The sequence below is a fragment of the Heterodontus francisci genome, unplaced genomic scaffold, assembly GCF_036365525.1.
Source record: "Heterodontus francisci isolate sHetFra1 unplaced genomic scaffold, sHetFra1.hap1 HAP1_SCAFFOLD_410, whole genome shotgun sequence".
NCBI classification, from domain to species: domain Eukaryota; kingdom Metazoa; phylum Chordata; class Chondrichthyes; order Heterodontiformes; family Heterodontidae; genus Heterodontus; species Heterodontus francisci.
In genome coordinates this window covers 698,118-710,755 of record NW_027140485.1, presented here as the reverse complement: position 1 = coordinate 710,755, position 12,638 = coordinate 698,118, and the positions used below count along the sequence as shown (strand labels likewise).

The window sequence follows — 12,638 nt, the reverse complement described above, 5'->3', positions numbered from 1 at the left end:
GCAACAAGGGACAGGCGATAAGTATATTCTTGCCATCTTTACCCACATCCCAAGAGCAGATTTTTTAAAAATCCAAGGCGAGTCACTTCTCATAAAAGTAAGCCATACATCGCACTACGGCAAAGAATATTCATTGTCATCTGTGACCAACTGGTGCCCATTCATAAGCCTGTCAGTAAAAGCAAAACAACCATTCCCACAAGCACCTACATGCCTCTAGTTTCAACATCATTATGTTACTAGACTAGTAATCCAGAAGCCAGGACTAATGTTCCAGAGACATGGGTTCAAATCCCACCATGGCAGCTGCGGGAATTTAAATTCAATTAATTAATAAATCTGGAATAAAAAACTACTCCCGGTGACAATGAAACCACCGGACTGTCCTAAAAACCTACCTGGCTCATTACTGTTCTTCAGGAAAGGAAATCTGCCATCCATACCCAGTCTGGCCGACATGTGACTCCAGACCAATAGCAATTTGATTGAAATGGCCTAGCAAGCCCTCAGTTGCATCAAACTGCTACATAAAAGTCAAATAAGAACAAAGAACAGTACAGCACAGGAAGAGGACATTCGGCCCTCCAAGCCTGCGCCGATCTTGATGCCTGCTTAAACTAACACCTTCTGCACTTCTGGGGCCCATATCCCTCTATTCCCATCCTATTCATATATTTGTCAAGATGTCTCTTAAACGTCGCTATCGTATCTGCTTCCACCACCTCCCCCGGCAGCAAGTTCCAGGCACTCACCACCCTCTGTGTAAAAAAAATAAGATTAAAAGCAGACAGACCACCCGGCATTGGCTCAGCCGCCGGACACAACAAAGGCACACCCTACCCAGATAGTACTGCAAAGTCCTCCTCACCAATATCTGGGGACCTGTGCTAGAATTGGGAGAGCTGTCTTATGACTACTCAAGCAACAGCCTGACACAGTCATACTCCCTGAATCATACCGTACAACTAACGTCCCACACTCTTCCACTACCATTCCTGGATATGTACTGTTCCACCGGCAGGACAGAAGCACACCACCCCCCCCCCCACGGCCCCCAGAGATGGCAGCACAGTGGCATAGAGTCAGGAGGCAGTGGCCCTGGGAGTCCTCCTGAAGTCTCATGGCATCAGGACAAACATGGGCAAGGAAACCTCCTGCTGATTACCACCTAACGTCCTCCCTCAGATGATGTTGAGCAGTACTTGGCGGAAACACTGAGGGTAGCAAGGGCACAGAATGTACTCTGGGTGGGAGACTTCAACGTTCATCATCAAGAGTGGCTTGGTAGCATCACTACTGACTAAGCTGGCCGAGGCCTGAAGGACACAGCTGCTAGATTGGGTCTGTGGCAGATGGTGAGAGAACCAACAAGAAGGAAAAACATACTTGACCTCGTCCTCACCAACCTACCGGTCACAGATGCATCTGTCTATGACAGTATTGGTAGGAGTGGGCACCACACAGTCCTTGTGGAGACAAAGTCTCATCTTCACACTGAGCGTACTCTCCATTGTGTCATGTGGCACTATCACCGTGCTAAATGGGACATATTCAGAACAGATATAGCAGCTCAAAACTGAGCATCCATGAGGCACCGTGGGTCATCAGCAGCAGCAGAATTGTACTCAACCACAATCTGTAATCTCATGGCCCGGCATATCCCCCATTACTCTACCATTACCATCAAGCTGGGGGATCAACCCTGGTTCAATGAAGAGTGCAGGAGGGCATGCCAGGAGCAGCACCAGGCAAACCTCAAAATGAGGTGTCAACCTGGTGAAAATATAACACAGGAATTACTTGCATGCCAAACTGCAGAAGCAGCATGCAATAGACAGAGCAAAGCGATCCCATAACAACGGATCAGATCAAAGCTCAGCAGTCCTGCCACATCCAGTCATGAATGGTGGTGGTCAATTAACCAACTAACCAGAGGAAGATGAGGCTCCTCAAATATCCCCATCCTCAATGATAGAGGAGCCCAACACATCAGTGCAAAAGACAAGGCTCGAGCATCTGCAGCCAAATTAAGACAGAAGTGCCAAGTGGATGATCCATCTCTGCCTCCTTCTGAGGTCCCCTCGACCACAGTTGCCAGCCTTCGGCTAATTTGATTCACTATATGATATCAAGGAACGGGTGAACACAGCTAAGGCAATGGGCCCTGACAGCATCCCAGTTGTCATGAAGACTTGTGCTCCAGAACCAGAAGCGGCCCAAACCAAGCTGCTCCAATACTGCTACAACACTGGCATCTATGCGACAATGTGGAAAAGTGCCAAGGTATGTCCTGTCCACAAAAAGCAGTGCAAATCTAATCAGGCCAATTAGCACCCCATCAGCCTATTCTCATTCATCAACAAAGTGATGGAAGGTGTCACTGACAGTACTATCAGTAACCTGCTCCTTGATGCTCAGTTTGGGTTCCACCAGAGCCACTCATTCCTCATTCCAATCTTTGTCCAAATATGGACAAGAGAACTGAATTCCAGAGGTGAGGTGAGAGTGACTACCCTTGGCATTAAGGGCTGGTAAGATGGGCGGAGCAGTGGCAAATGGAATGTAATCCTGAGAAGTGTGAGGTAATGCATTTTGGGAGGACTAACAAGGCAAGGGAATATACAATGGATGATAGGACCCAAGGAAGTACAGAGGGACCTTGGTGTACTTGTCCATCGATCACTGAAGGCAGCAGCACAGGTAGATAAGGTGGTTAGGAAAGCATATGGGATACTTGCCTTTATTAGCCGAGGCATAGAATATAAGAGCAGGGAGGTTATGATGGAGCTGTATAAAATGCTAGTTAGGCCACAGCTGGAGTATTGTGTACAGTTCTGAGCACCACACTATAGGAAGAATGTACTTGCACTGGAGAGGGTGCAGAGGAGATTCACCAGAATGTTGCCTGGGCTGGAGCATTTCAGCTATGAAGAGAGACTGGATAGGCTAGGGTCGTTTTCCTTAGAGCAGAGAAGTCTGAGGAGAGACCTGATAGAGGTATACAAAATTATGAGGAGCATAGATAGGATAGACAGGAAGAAACTTTTTTCTTTAGCGGAGGGGTCAATAACCAGGGGGCATAGATTTAAGGTAAGGGGCAGGAGGTTTAGAGGGGATTTGAGGAAAACTTTTTTACTCAGAGGGTGGTTGGAATCTGGAACACACTGCCTGAAGGGGTGGTAGAGGCAGGAACCCTCACAACATTTAAGAAGTATTTAGATGAGCACTTAAAATATTTAGATGAGCATACAAGGCTATAGGTCAAGTGCTGGAAAATGGGATTAGAATAGATAGGTGCTTGATGGCCGACACGGACACGATGGGCCAAAGGGCCTGTTTCTGTGCTGTATAACTCTATGATTCTATGATTTGACCGAGTGTGGCATCAAGGAACCTTAACAAAATTGAAGTTCATGGGAATCGGGGGAAAACTCTCCGCTGGTTGGAGTCATACCCAGCACAAAGGAAGATGGTTGTGGTTGTTGGAGGTCAATCATCGCAGTCCCAGGACATCACTGCAGGAGTTCCTCAGGGTAGTGTCCTAGGCCCAACCATCTTCAGCTGCTTCATCAATGATCTTCTTTCCATTATCAGGACAGAAATGGGGATGCTTGCTGATGATTGCACAATGTTCAGCACCATTTTGTGACTCCCAGATACTGAAGCAGTCCGAGTCCATATGCAGCAAGACCCGGACAACAACCAGGCTTTGGCTGATAAGTGGCAAGAAACATTTGCGCCACACAAATGCCAAGCAATAACTATCTCCAACACAAGAGAATCTAACCATCTCCCCTTGACTTTCAATGGCATTACCATCGCTGAACCTCCCACTATACACATCCTGGGGCTTACCATGGACCAGAAACTGAACTAAGCCAGACATATGAGTACTGTGACTGCAAGAGCAGGAGAGGCTGGGAAGTCTGTGGCAAATAACTCACTTCCTGCCTCCCCAATTAAAGTCTGGCTCGGGTATAAAATTAAAACCCGACCCCGGCTTGACCCGACCACAGCCAAGCCGAACCCAAGCTAGGCCCGAGTCCTTCAATTTTTTTTTCATGCCCGACCCGATCTGAAAATATCAAACAGGTTATTAGTACAGAAAAAAAATTGTGTCAAAACGTAGATTAAAAAGAAACAATACAAAATAAAACCCAACCACAGCCAACCCGAGCCCGACCCAGCACGAGCCAAAATGCTGGACACAGAATAGAGACCCAACCCGACCCGAACCCGATACATGTAGTCAGGTTTGGTCGGGTTCGGGTCGGGTAGCCAGGCTTTATCCCCAATCCCTGTCCAACATCTACAAGGCACAAGTCAGGAGTGTGATGGAATACTCTCCACTTGCCCGGATGGGTGCAGCTCCAACAACAGTCAAGAAGCTCGACACCACCCAGGATGAAGCAACCTGCTTGATTGGCACCCCATCAACAAACATTCACTCCCTCCACCACTGACGCACAGTGGCAGCAGTGTGTACCATCTACAAGATGCACGGCAGCAACTCACCAAGGCTCCTTAGACAGCACCTTCCAAACACGCGACCTCTACCAACTAGAAGGACAAGGGCAGCAAATGTATGGGAACACCATCACTTACAAGTTCTCCTCCAAGTCACACACCATCCTGACTTGGAACTATATCACCGTTCCTTCACTGTCGCTGGGTCAAAATCCGTGAACTCCCTTCCTAAAAGCACTGTGGGTATACCTATCCCAAATGGACTGCAGCTGTTCAAGAAGGCAGCTCACCACCACCTTCTCTGGGGCAATTAGGGATGGGCAATAAATGTTGGCCTGGCCAGTGATGCCATATTGCATGAACAAATATAAAAAAAATTCACACTCTTCATTACTCCCTCAAGTTAAATCTACAGTAACACAAGCTAAGTGGCCTGCTTAATCTCCAAGCTGAACTTTTGAGCTTCTATATGATCTATTGCCTCAAGAACATTGTCCAGTTGGTTCCTTACCCCTCTCCCTCAATGGTGCAGAAACCCTAACCCACGCTTTCATTGCCTTGAGTATTGAACTCTTCACAACCATTGTCCAGCCCTCAATCTCCAGTGCAGTCAAGTCTTTAAAGCAGCTCCTATCCCCAACAAAGTCCTATGCACCTCTCACTGTTGCCCTCTCCCAGCATGTCTGTCTCTCTGTGTCTCACTAAGTTAGATCACAGGATCGTCAGCTTTGTTTTCCAAATCATGCAGGGGCAGCATTTTCAAATGCAGCAGGATTGTGAGCAAGTACAGACGTGATTAAAACAAATCTTGGTCCCCGAGGGTGTCTCTGGATCCCAACACATTTGGGACAGACTCCAGTGTTTAAAGTGAGGGCAGCAGGGAGGGAATGAGGAACTCGCTCGCCTTCAATTAACAGCCCAGTAAAAGCTCCTCGAGGAACTCGTTAAGGGACAGGGGAGGTCGGCACTGGAATTCTCAATATGGATTCCAACAAACACCAACATTCCAGTGCACAACAGTCGGAACCCTCAGAGATCTTCCACAGGATCATGTGCATGACCTTAGATATGGATGTTTGCACACTGTCTTGTTTTATGTTGCCGGCTCTCTAGCAAGATGCCTGCTCTCTTTGGCAAGGCAGCAGCAGGCCCCATCATGCCTTTGCCACTCAGGCTTTGGAGACAGCTCTCGCCTCCTGGAGGTGCTCGGTGCCACTAATTGGGCTTCAAGTTCTCCTCCTGCCCAATTAGGGCATTTACATTTCAAGATAGCATCGCATGAGTGACAAAGGTGAGGCGCAGGGTCGGGGCCTGGAAATTATCTGGGCGTTGGGTTCCTGACCCTGTTTTGAATATCCAATCCCAGGTCTCACTCCACAATATCTGAGTGATCTCCACTCTTTCTACAGCAGGTATTCCTTCCTTGCCACTGCAACCAGTCGCAATGCCCGTGTCCTCAAATTCCGTCCATAAACCACTTAACTCTACTCTCTTTCTTCCTCCTAAAGACCCTTATCTTTTCCTATTGTCAGTTTGACTTCGGCAAAAACAGACACTTCCCCTTCTCTCATCTCAGTTCTACTACCTGAGACAGAGCAAGGAGAGTTATTTAAACACGTGATGTTCCTTATCTCTGCTGTTCACAGTAATATGGCATGGGCCCTCAATCAACCTCCCTCAATAAAAGGAAATCAGTGATGAGACAGAGTTGTGTAAACCAATGCGCAACATACCTCAGTCTGATTACAGATGCTCGTTGACCACACACCAAGCTCATTCCAGTTGGTGATGTTATAATGAATATCTGCAAATGGGTTCAAATTGGTGCACCAAATCTAAGGAGAGATAACACAAGTCAGAATCACCAGAGCCCTGGAGGATGAATTTTCAAATTTACAACCGTGCATGATTACAGTATCAGAGAAGGTCATTTACCTATCATGCTGTGCTGGTTCTTTCATGAAGCAACTCAAACAATCCCACAGCCCCATTTTTTCCCATAGCCCTGTATAATCCAAAACTAATCCCAATACCCCGTACTCTCCCCACAGTCCTATATCAATCCTAAACAAGTCCCAATCTCTCCCAATAGCCCCTATTGATCCCAAACTAATCCCACTGCCCCACTCTCTCCCTATAGCCCTGTTTCAATCTGAACTTGCTCACCCGACTTGTCAAAGATTTAAAAATCCTGATAAAGGATGAAGGTGTGATTGATGAAGATTATGCAAGGCGAATAGAAGAGATTAATGAGAAGTGTGCAAACTGTAGAAAGTATCAGAGGATGCCACCATGTCCTATTGTAAGTCTTCCATTGGCATGGGACTTTAATGAGGTAGCTGCCATAGATCTAAATGTGTGGAACAAAGACATAAATATTCTCAGTCTACATTTTGTAGACCTGGCGACTAGATTTAATCTTTCTACAATAATATATGGCAAGGACAAAGGGGTGATTATAAATAAAATCATGGAGAAATGGATAGGGACCAGACTTGGAGCACCAGCTGAGCTTCTGACTGATGGTGGAGGGGCATTTGCCAATGATGAGTTTATCGAAGGCATGTGTAAAAGATGAACTTTGTGGTCATGAATACCGCAGCTAAAAGTCCTTTCAAGCAACGGACTCTGTGAAAGGAATCATGAGGCAATTGATGAAATGCTGCATAAAATCTTAGCTGAACGGGTGATTTAAGTGAGTGGACTGTTTCCCTACACAATGAGTGCGCTCTCTTATCAGGCAAATATAAATTCTTTTTGTGTGGATTCCTTAATAGTTTGGTGTAAAGACTCAAATATGGAGATGGATTCCCACGTGTGTTGGCCAAAACAAATTTATAAAGAAACCCCCACCCAAATAAAATATATCTGCTATCAAGATCTTTGTGGATGAAAAACAGAAGATACATTTTAATGACCCATTACTTCTAATTATCATTTAGAATCAAATTGCGCAGATTAACTAAAAGTACATGAAACAAAAATGTTAGTCCAACAATTAAAGAGAATAAAACAGAGAGGAATTCACAGCAACAAGAAAAACATCAGGAAGTGAATCTTAATGTTTATGAACATTTAGACTAAAAAAGGTAACGATAGGCCAGTTAGCTTGACTTCTGTCATGGGGAAAGTGTTAGAATCAATCATAAAGGAGTTTGTAGCTGGGCACTCATGTTTAACCAATTTGTTAGAGTTCTTTGAAGGAGTGACATGTGCTGTGGATAAAGGGAAGCCTGTTGACGTAGTGTACTTGGATTTCCAGAAGGCATTTGACAAGGTACCACATAAAAGGTTATTGCACAAAGTAGGAACTCATGACGTAGTGGGTAATATATTAGCATGGATAGAAGATTGGCTGGCTGTCAGAAAACAGACAGTATGCAGAAATGGGTATTTTTCTGATTGGCAGGATGTGATGAGTGGAGTCCCACAGGGGTTCTGTGCTGGGGCCTCAACTTTTTACAATTTATATCAATGACTTCGATGAGGGGAGCGATGGCAGGGTAGCTAAATTTGTAGATGACACAAAGATAAGTAAAAAAGTATGTTATGAAGAGGACATAAGGAGTTTTCAGACCGATATAGATAGGTTGAGTGAGTGGGTAAAAATCTGGCAGATGGAGTATAATGTGGGAAAATGTGAAGTTGTTCACTTTGGCAGGAAGAATAAAAAAGCAGAGTATTACTTCAATGGAGAATGACTGCAGATCTCCAAGGTGCAGAGGGATCTAGGTGTTCTAGTGCAGGAGTCACAAAAAGTTACTATGCAGGTACAGCAGGTAATAAAGAAGGCTAATAGAATCCTATCCTTTATTACAAGAGGAATTGAAAATAAAAGTAAGGATGTTATGCTTCAATTATACAGGGCATTGGTAAAGCCACATCTCAAATACTGTGCGCAGTTTTGGCCTCCTTATTTAAGGAAGGATGTAAATGCATTGGAGGCAGTTCAGAGGAGGTTTACTCGATTGATACCTGGAATGAGCGGGTTGTCTTATGGGGAAAGGTTCAACAGACTGGGCTTGTTTTCACTGGAGTTTAGAAGAGTGAGGGGAGACTTGATTGAAGTTTATAAGATCCTGAATAGTCTCGACAAGGTGGATGTGGAAAGGATGTTTCCTCTTGTGGGTGAGTCCAGAACTAGGGGTCACTGTTTTAAAATTAAGGGTTGCCCTTTGAGGACAGAGATGGGGAGAAATTTTTTCTCTCAGAGGGTTGTGTGACTTTGGAATTCTCTGCCTCAGAAGGTGGTGGAGGCGGGGTCATTGAATATTTTTAAGGCAGGGGTAGATAGATTCTTGTTAGGCAAGGGAATCAAAGGTTATCGGGGGTAGATAGGAGTGTGGAATTCGAGACACAAACAGATCAGCCATTATCTTATTGAATGGTGGAGCAGGTGCGAGGGGCCGAATGGTCTACTTCTGCTCCTAATTCGTATGTTCGCAATCAACCAAACTGCAAGCTAATAATCTGGCATGAGTGGTACACTGCTATCAATTAGTCTATGGACGAAATCTCAAATTGCCTTCTGTTTTGTGTGATTGTAATACCTGCTAAAACAGAAGGACTATAAGTTCCATTTTTATGCACATTTGAATGTTTTGCATGCATGGAGACAGGCTTTCATCGGGGCTGAGGTTGGAGAAAATTTGAAGGGCCCTAAGACATCATGCAAGACCATCTGAGACAGACTTCAATTCAGGAGATTGAGTATATTATAAAAGGGACAATTATAGGCGATGGAAATGCCCTGGTAAGGTAACTGGTTGTGATGGTAAGACAGTAGTTATCAAAAATGGCAAACAGTTAAAGTTCATTCCTCACGATTAATCGGAATTACAACATTTCAGACTCTGAGCAGCTGATAGAAATAAATCTCAAATGCTCATGTGTTTTGTGATGAAGGTCCCAAGAAACAGAATATGGTGGATCAATTGCTAGATAGTGATAAATATGAGTCATCATGACACAGAGGACAGAGCTATCATTTCCAAAGGCCAATTGCCAAGAATGGGTTCTTGGGGGATATATATATTCCAGAGGGGTCGAGTGAATGGAGGGATGTGACCATTGTGGAACATGCAGGAAAAGCTACTGGCAAGTTTAAATATTGGTTGAATATTCAGGATGATGGCCAAGAAGCGAATCCATGGAGTGGCAGAATGGAGTGAAAGAGTGGAGAGTTAGAAAGTGAAGTGCAAGTATTAAAAGAAAGATGACGATCTCACAGTAGTAGTCCTGATAGACACAAAAGTGGAAATAGAGGGTGAAGCTAGAATAGATTAGACAATGAAATAAAGGCCAGAGAACAGTCTCTGAACAGAACTTGAAGCAGAAATCCTCATGATCTTGAAGTTTTGGTAGATGGCAATAAAGTTGAGGATAAACTAATATGAGGCAAAACAAAGGGAATGAGAGAGAGTTGGAGAGAGTTTGGAGTTTATTCTAAGGTACCAGATAAGGGGCAACCAACGTTGTCACATAGGTGGATCTGTACTGAAAAGGTCGTTGCAGATGGGATTTATAAGGCTGAAGTGAAGCTAGTTGCTAAGGGTTTGAAGAGTTACTGGGTGATGCAGATGTTAGAGTAGATTCTCCCACACCTGGAAAAGTAATATTAAAAATCTCTTTTGGCCACATCTTCATGGGAGGATAGATCAATCAACATAAAAGCCACATTTCTGCAGGGTAATCCTTTACAAAGAGTTAAGTGTTACTGAAATCACCCAAAGAAACTGGAGATACAGAAGGAACACTATAGGAACTAAACAAATGCAACTATAGCCTGAATGATGCTTCCAGGGTATGGCATTTTTCAGTGAGATCTGTTTTGATGAAAAGAAATTATGTAACTAAAAGCAGAACGCACAATGTTTTATTGGTATCATAAAGAAAAACTTTCAGGTATCTTCAGGATGCGAGTTGGTGATTTCTTATGGGGCGGCACTGCAGAATTCGAGAAATGTGTTATTAATAAGATTGGAGTAGAATTTAAAATGGGAGTCAGGCTTGTGGGGTTCAAAATATATTAGTTTAGATATAAAGTAAAGTAGGTCTGGAATAACTTTAAATCAACAATCCTATTTAAAGAGTTGTACGCCCATTCCAGTTAATCATACTAAGTCATCATAGAAAGATGATATTATATCTAAAGAAGAAATAGAGCAATTGTGAAGCCTGATTGGTAAGTTGAACTGGGTATTCTAACGCAGCTAGTTTCATAATACTTCTGGAGATACTCAGCAGGTCTGGCAGCATCTGTGGAGAGAAAAACAAAGTTAAAGTTTCAGGTCTGTGACCAGAATTGTTCTGATGAAAGGTCACAGACCTTAAACGTTAATGTTACAACCAGGTGAGAAAGGGGTCTAGGGTTCCCTTTCAGCCTTCACCTGGTCTTACTCTAACAGGGTTTAATTTTAAACACACTGTTTTCTGAGCCCCCCCCCCTTGGTGAATTCTTGTTCACCGCTTTCCAATTATAAGGCAAAGAAGAAAAGTGAAATTTATTAAAACTTAAACTCTAATTCGGCTAACATGCCACACCCCATGCGAGCATGCATATGCGATATACACATGCAAATAGAGAAAGAAAAGAGCAGAAGAAAAGATAAAGTGGAACAGTTTGAGGCAATCTCTGAAGAGGGGCTTTTGGTACTCTGCTTCGAGCTCACTGTAGAGTCCTTTTGTAGGTTGATCTTGCTTTTCATTGGGGCCCAGTATTCTTCTTAAACCTTGTTCATTGTCGGAGACTTTTCTCTCTTTTGGGGTTCCTGTGTCTTCAATGGATTCCAAAGCAGGTGAGAAAGAGATGAGAGCAAACAGGAGCCAGGAGCTTTCTGAGTTCAAAACTCTGTGGCAAGTTCAAATTCAAAAAAAATTCAGGTGGCCCAGCAGGTTAGTCATGTGACTAGCTGGTGTGACCATGTCCATTTGTGTATTCAGCCAGCTTAGCAGCTATCCTGGAATGCGACCTCCTCCATCCTCAATGTCTGGTAATCAAAAGTCCATTGTGGATTAAATTGGGGCAGGGAGTAGCTCCTTTGTCCTTTCCAAGTACTGCCTGTTCATATGCAAAAACGTCTCTCCAGCCAAGGATCCATTGTGCATTTTTTTCACCAGTTCTTTCTTCACTCCAGTAACAGTTCAAAATTAATATTCATGTGGCGAAATTAATATTCCTCATTCTTGGCCCCCTCCACATGCAGGGGAACGAAATGTGATTTGAAAAAAAAGGTGCATTTTATTAAAAGGTTTGAAAGAAATTATAAGATACAGAAAGAAAAACCGTGCATTTCTCTCATTCATTTCCATTCATTCATAAATCTTAAAGCCTATTAAAATTGTCATTTTTGGGTGCCAGTGCTGCTTTAATTTCCCCTTTTGGCATCCCAGTAACCATGTGGTTCTTTGGGGAAGCTTTTTTTCACTTTGCCCAGCGCCATGACTGCCTCGGGTCTTGGTTCCTGCTAAGGTAATTTTTTTCCTGGAGAGTTAGTAGTGGGCGAGTCTATCCTGAACTCTCATTCAGTGCTTTGCTGAGTCATGCAAAGGCTTTTGACTTCAGGGGATTGGTGGTTCTCTTTTTCTCTGACTGTGGGGGAGGATTCTTTGTTAATCTCCCTTTTGTTCTCTGGGACATTCCTGCCTGCAGGTATCTGTGCAGACCCTACAGCACTCCCCTGTGGCACTTCCACTCAGTGAGGTATCACCCTCACAGTTTCTCTGCCCCCTAGAGGTCTTTCTTTTTCTCTGCAGGTTCTTGTATATGCTGTTATCAGCTCTGGTGGGGTGTTTCTAGAGTCTGTATTTACTTTACAGGAAGTGGGGTATAACTTTTCAAATTTTTCGCAGTTGGCTGATCGGACAGTAGGAGTTTTCATCCGGGATTCCTTCCGGACTTCCTTTAACCTGCCCTCTTGGTCATTTTTTCCCTTTCTCTTTCTAAACTTTTGCCAGCCTTGTGCCTGCCTGTCCCCTTTTGTTCTCGGCAGGGGTCCCTTACAGTTCACCAGCCTCTGCTGGAGGATCCTCCTAACACCAGTACATGACTTAGGGGTGCAGGTTTCACTGTAGGTTGGTGTTTCCCCTCAATCTGGCAGATGTGGCAACTCCTGCAGTACTCCACCACCTCTTTGTGGAGTTTTGGCCAGTCGAACTGCTGTCTTATGCGG

At 44.2% G+C, this 12,638-nt stretch overlaps 1 protein-coding gene across 1 annotated transcript in view; it reads right to left on the bottom strand.

Annotated features, from left to right (window-relative positions):
- The window catches only part of LOC137359980 (adenylate cyclase type 8-like), a 264,866-nt gene that overhangs the window by 92,566 nt on the left and 159,662 nt on the right, over positions 1 to 12,638 (bottom strand). Inside the window, exons 14-17 of the mRNA XM_068025574.1 lie at positions 6,201 to 6,302; positions 3,945 to 4,075; positions 2,170 to 2,290; positions 411 to 523 (exon numbers count right to left, since the gene is read on the bottom strand). Of these exons, the coding sequence (XP_067881675.1) occupies positions 411 to 523; positions 2,170 to 2,290; positions 3,945 to 4,075; positions 6,201 to 6,302 (467 nt within the window). The remainder of the gene's footprint in view (positions 1 to 410; positions 524 to 2,169; positions 2,291 to 3,944; positions 4,076 to 6,200; positions 6,303 to 12,638) is intronic.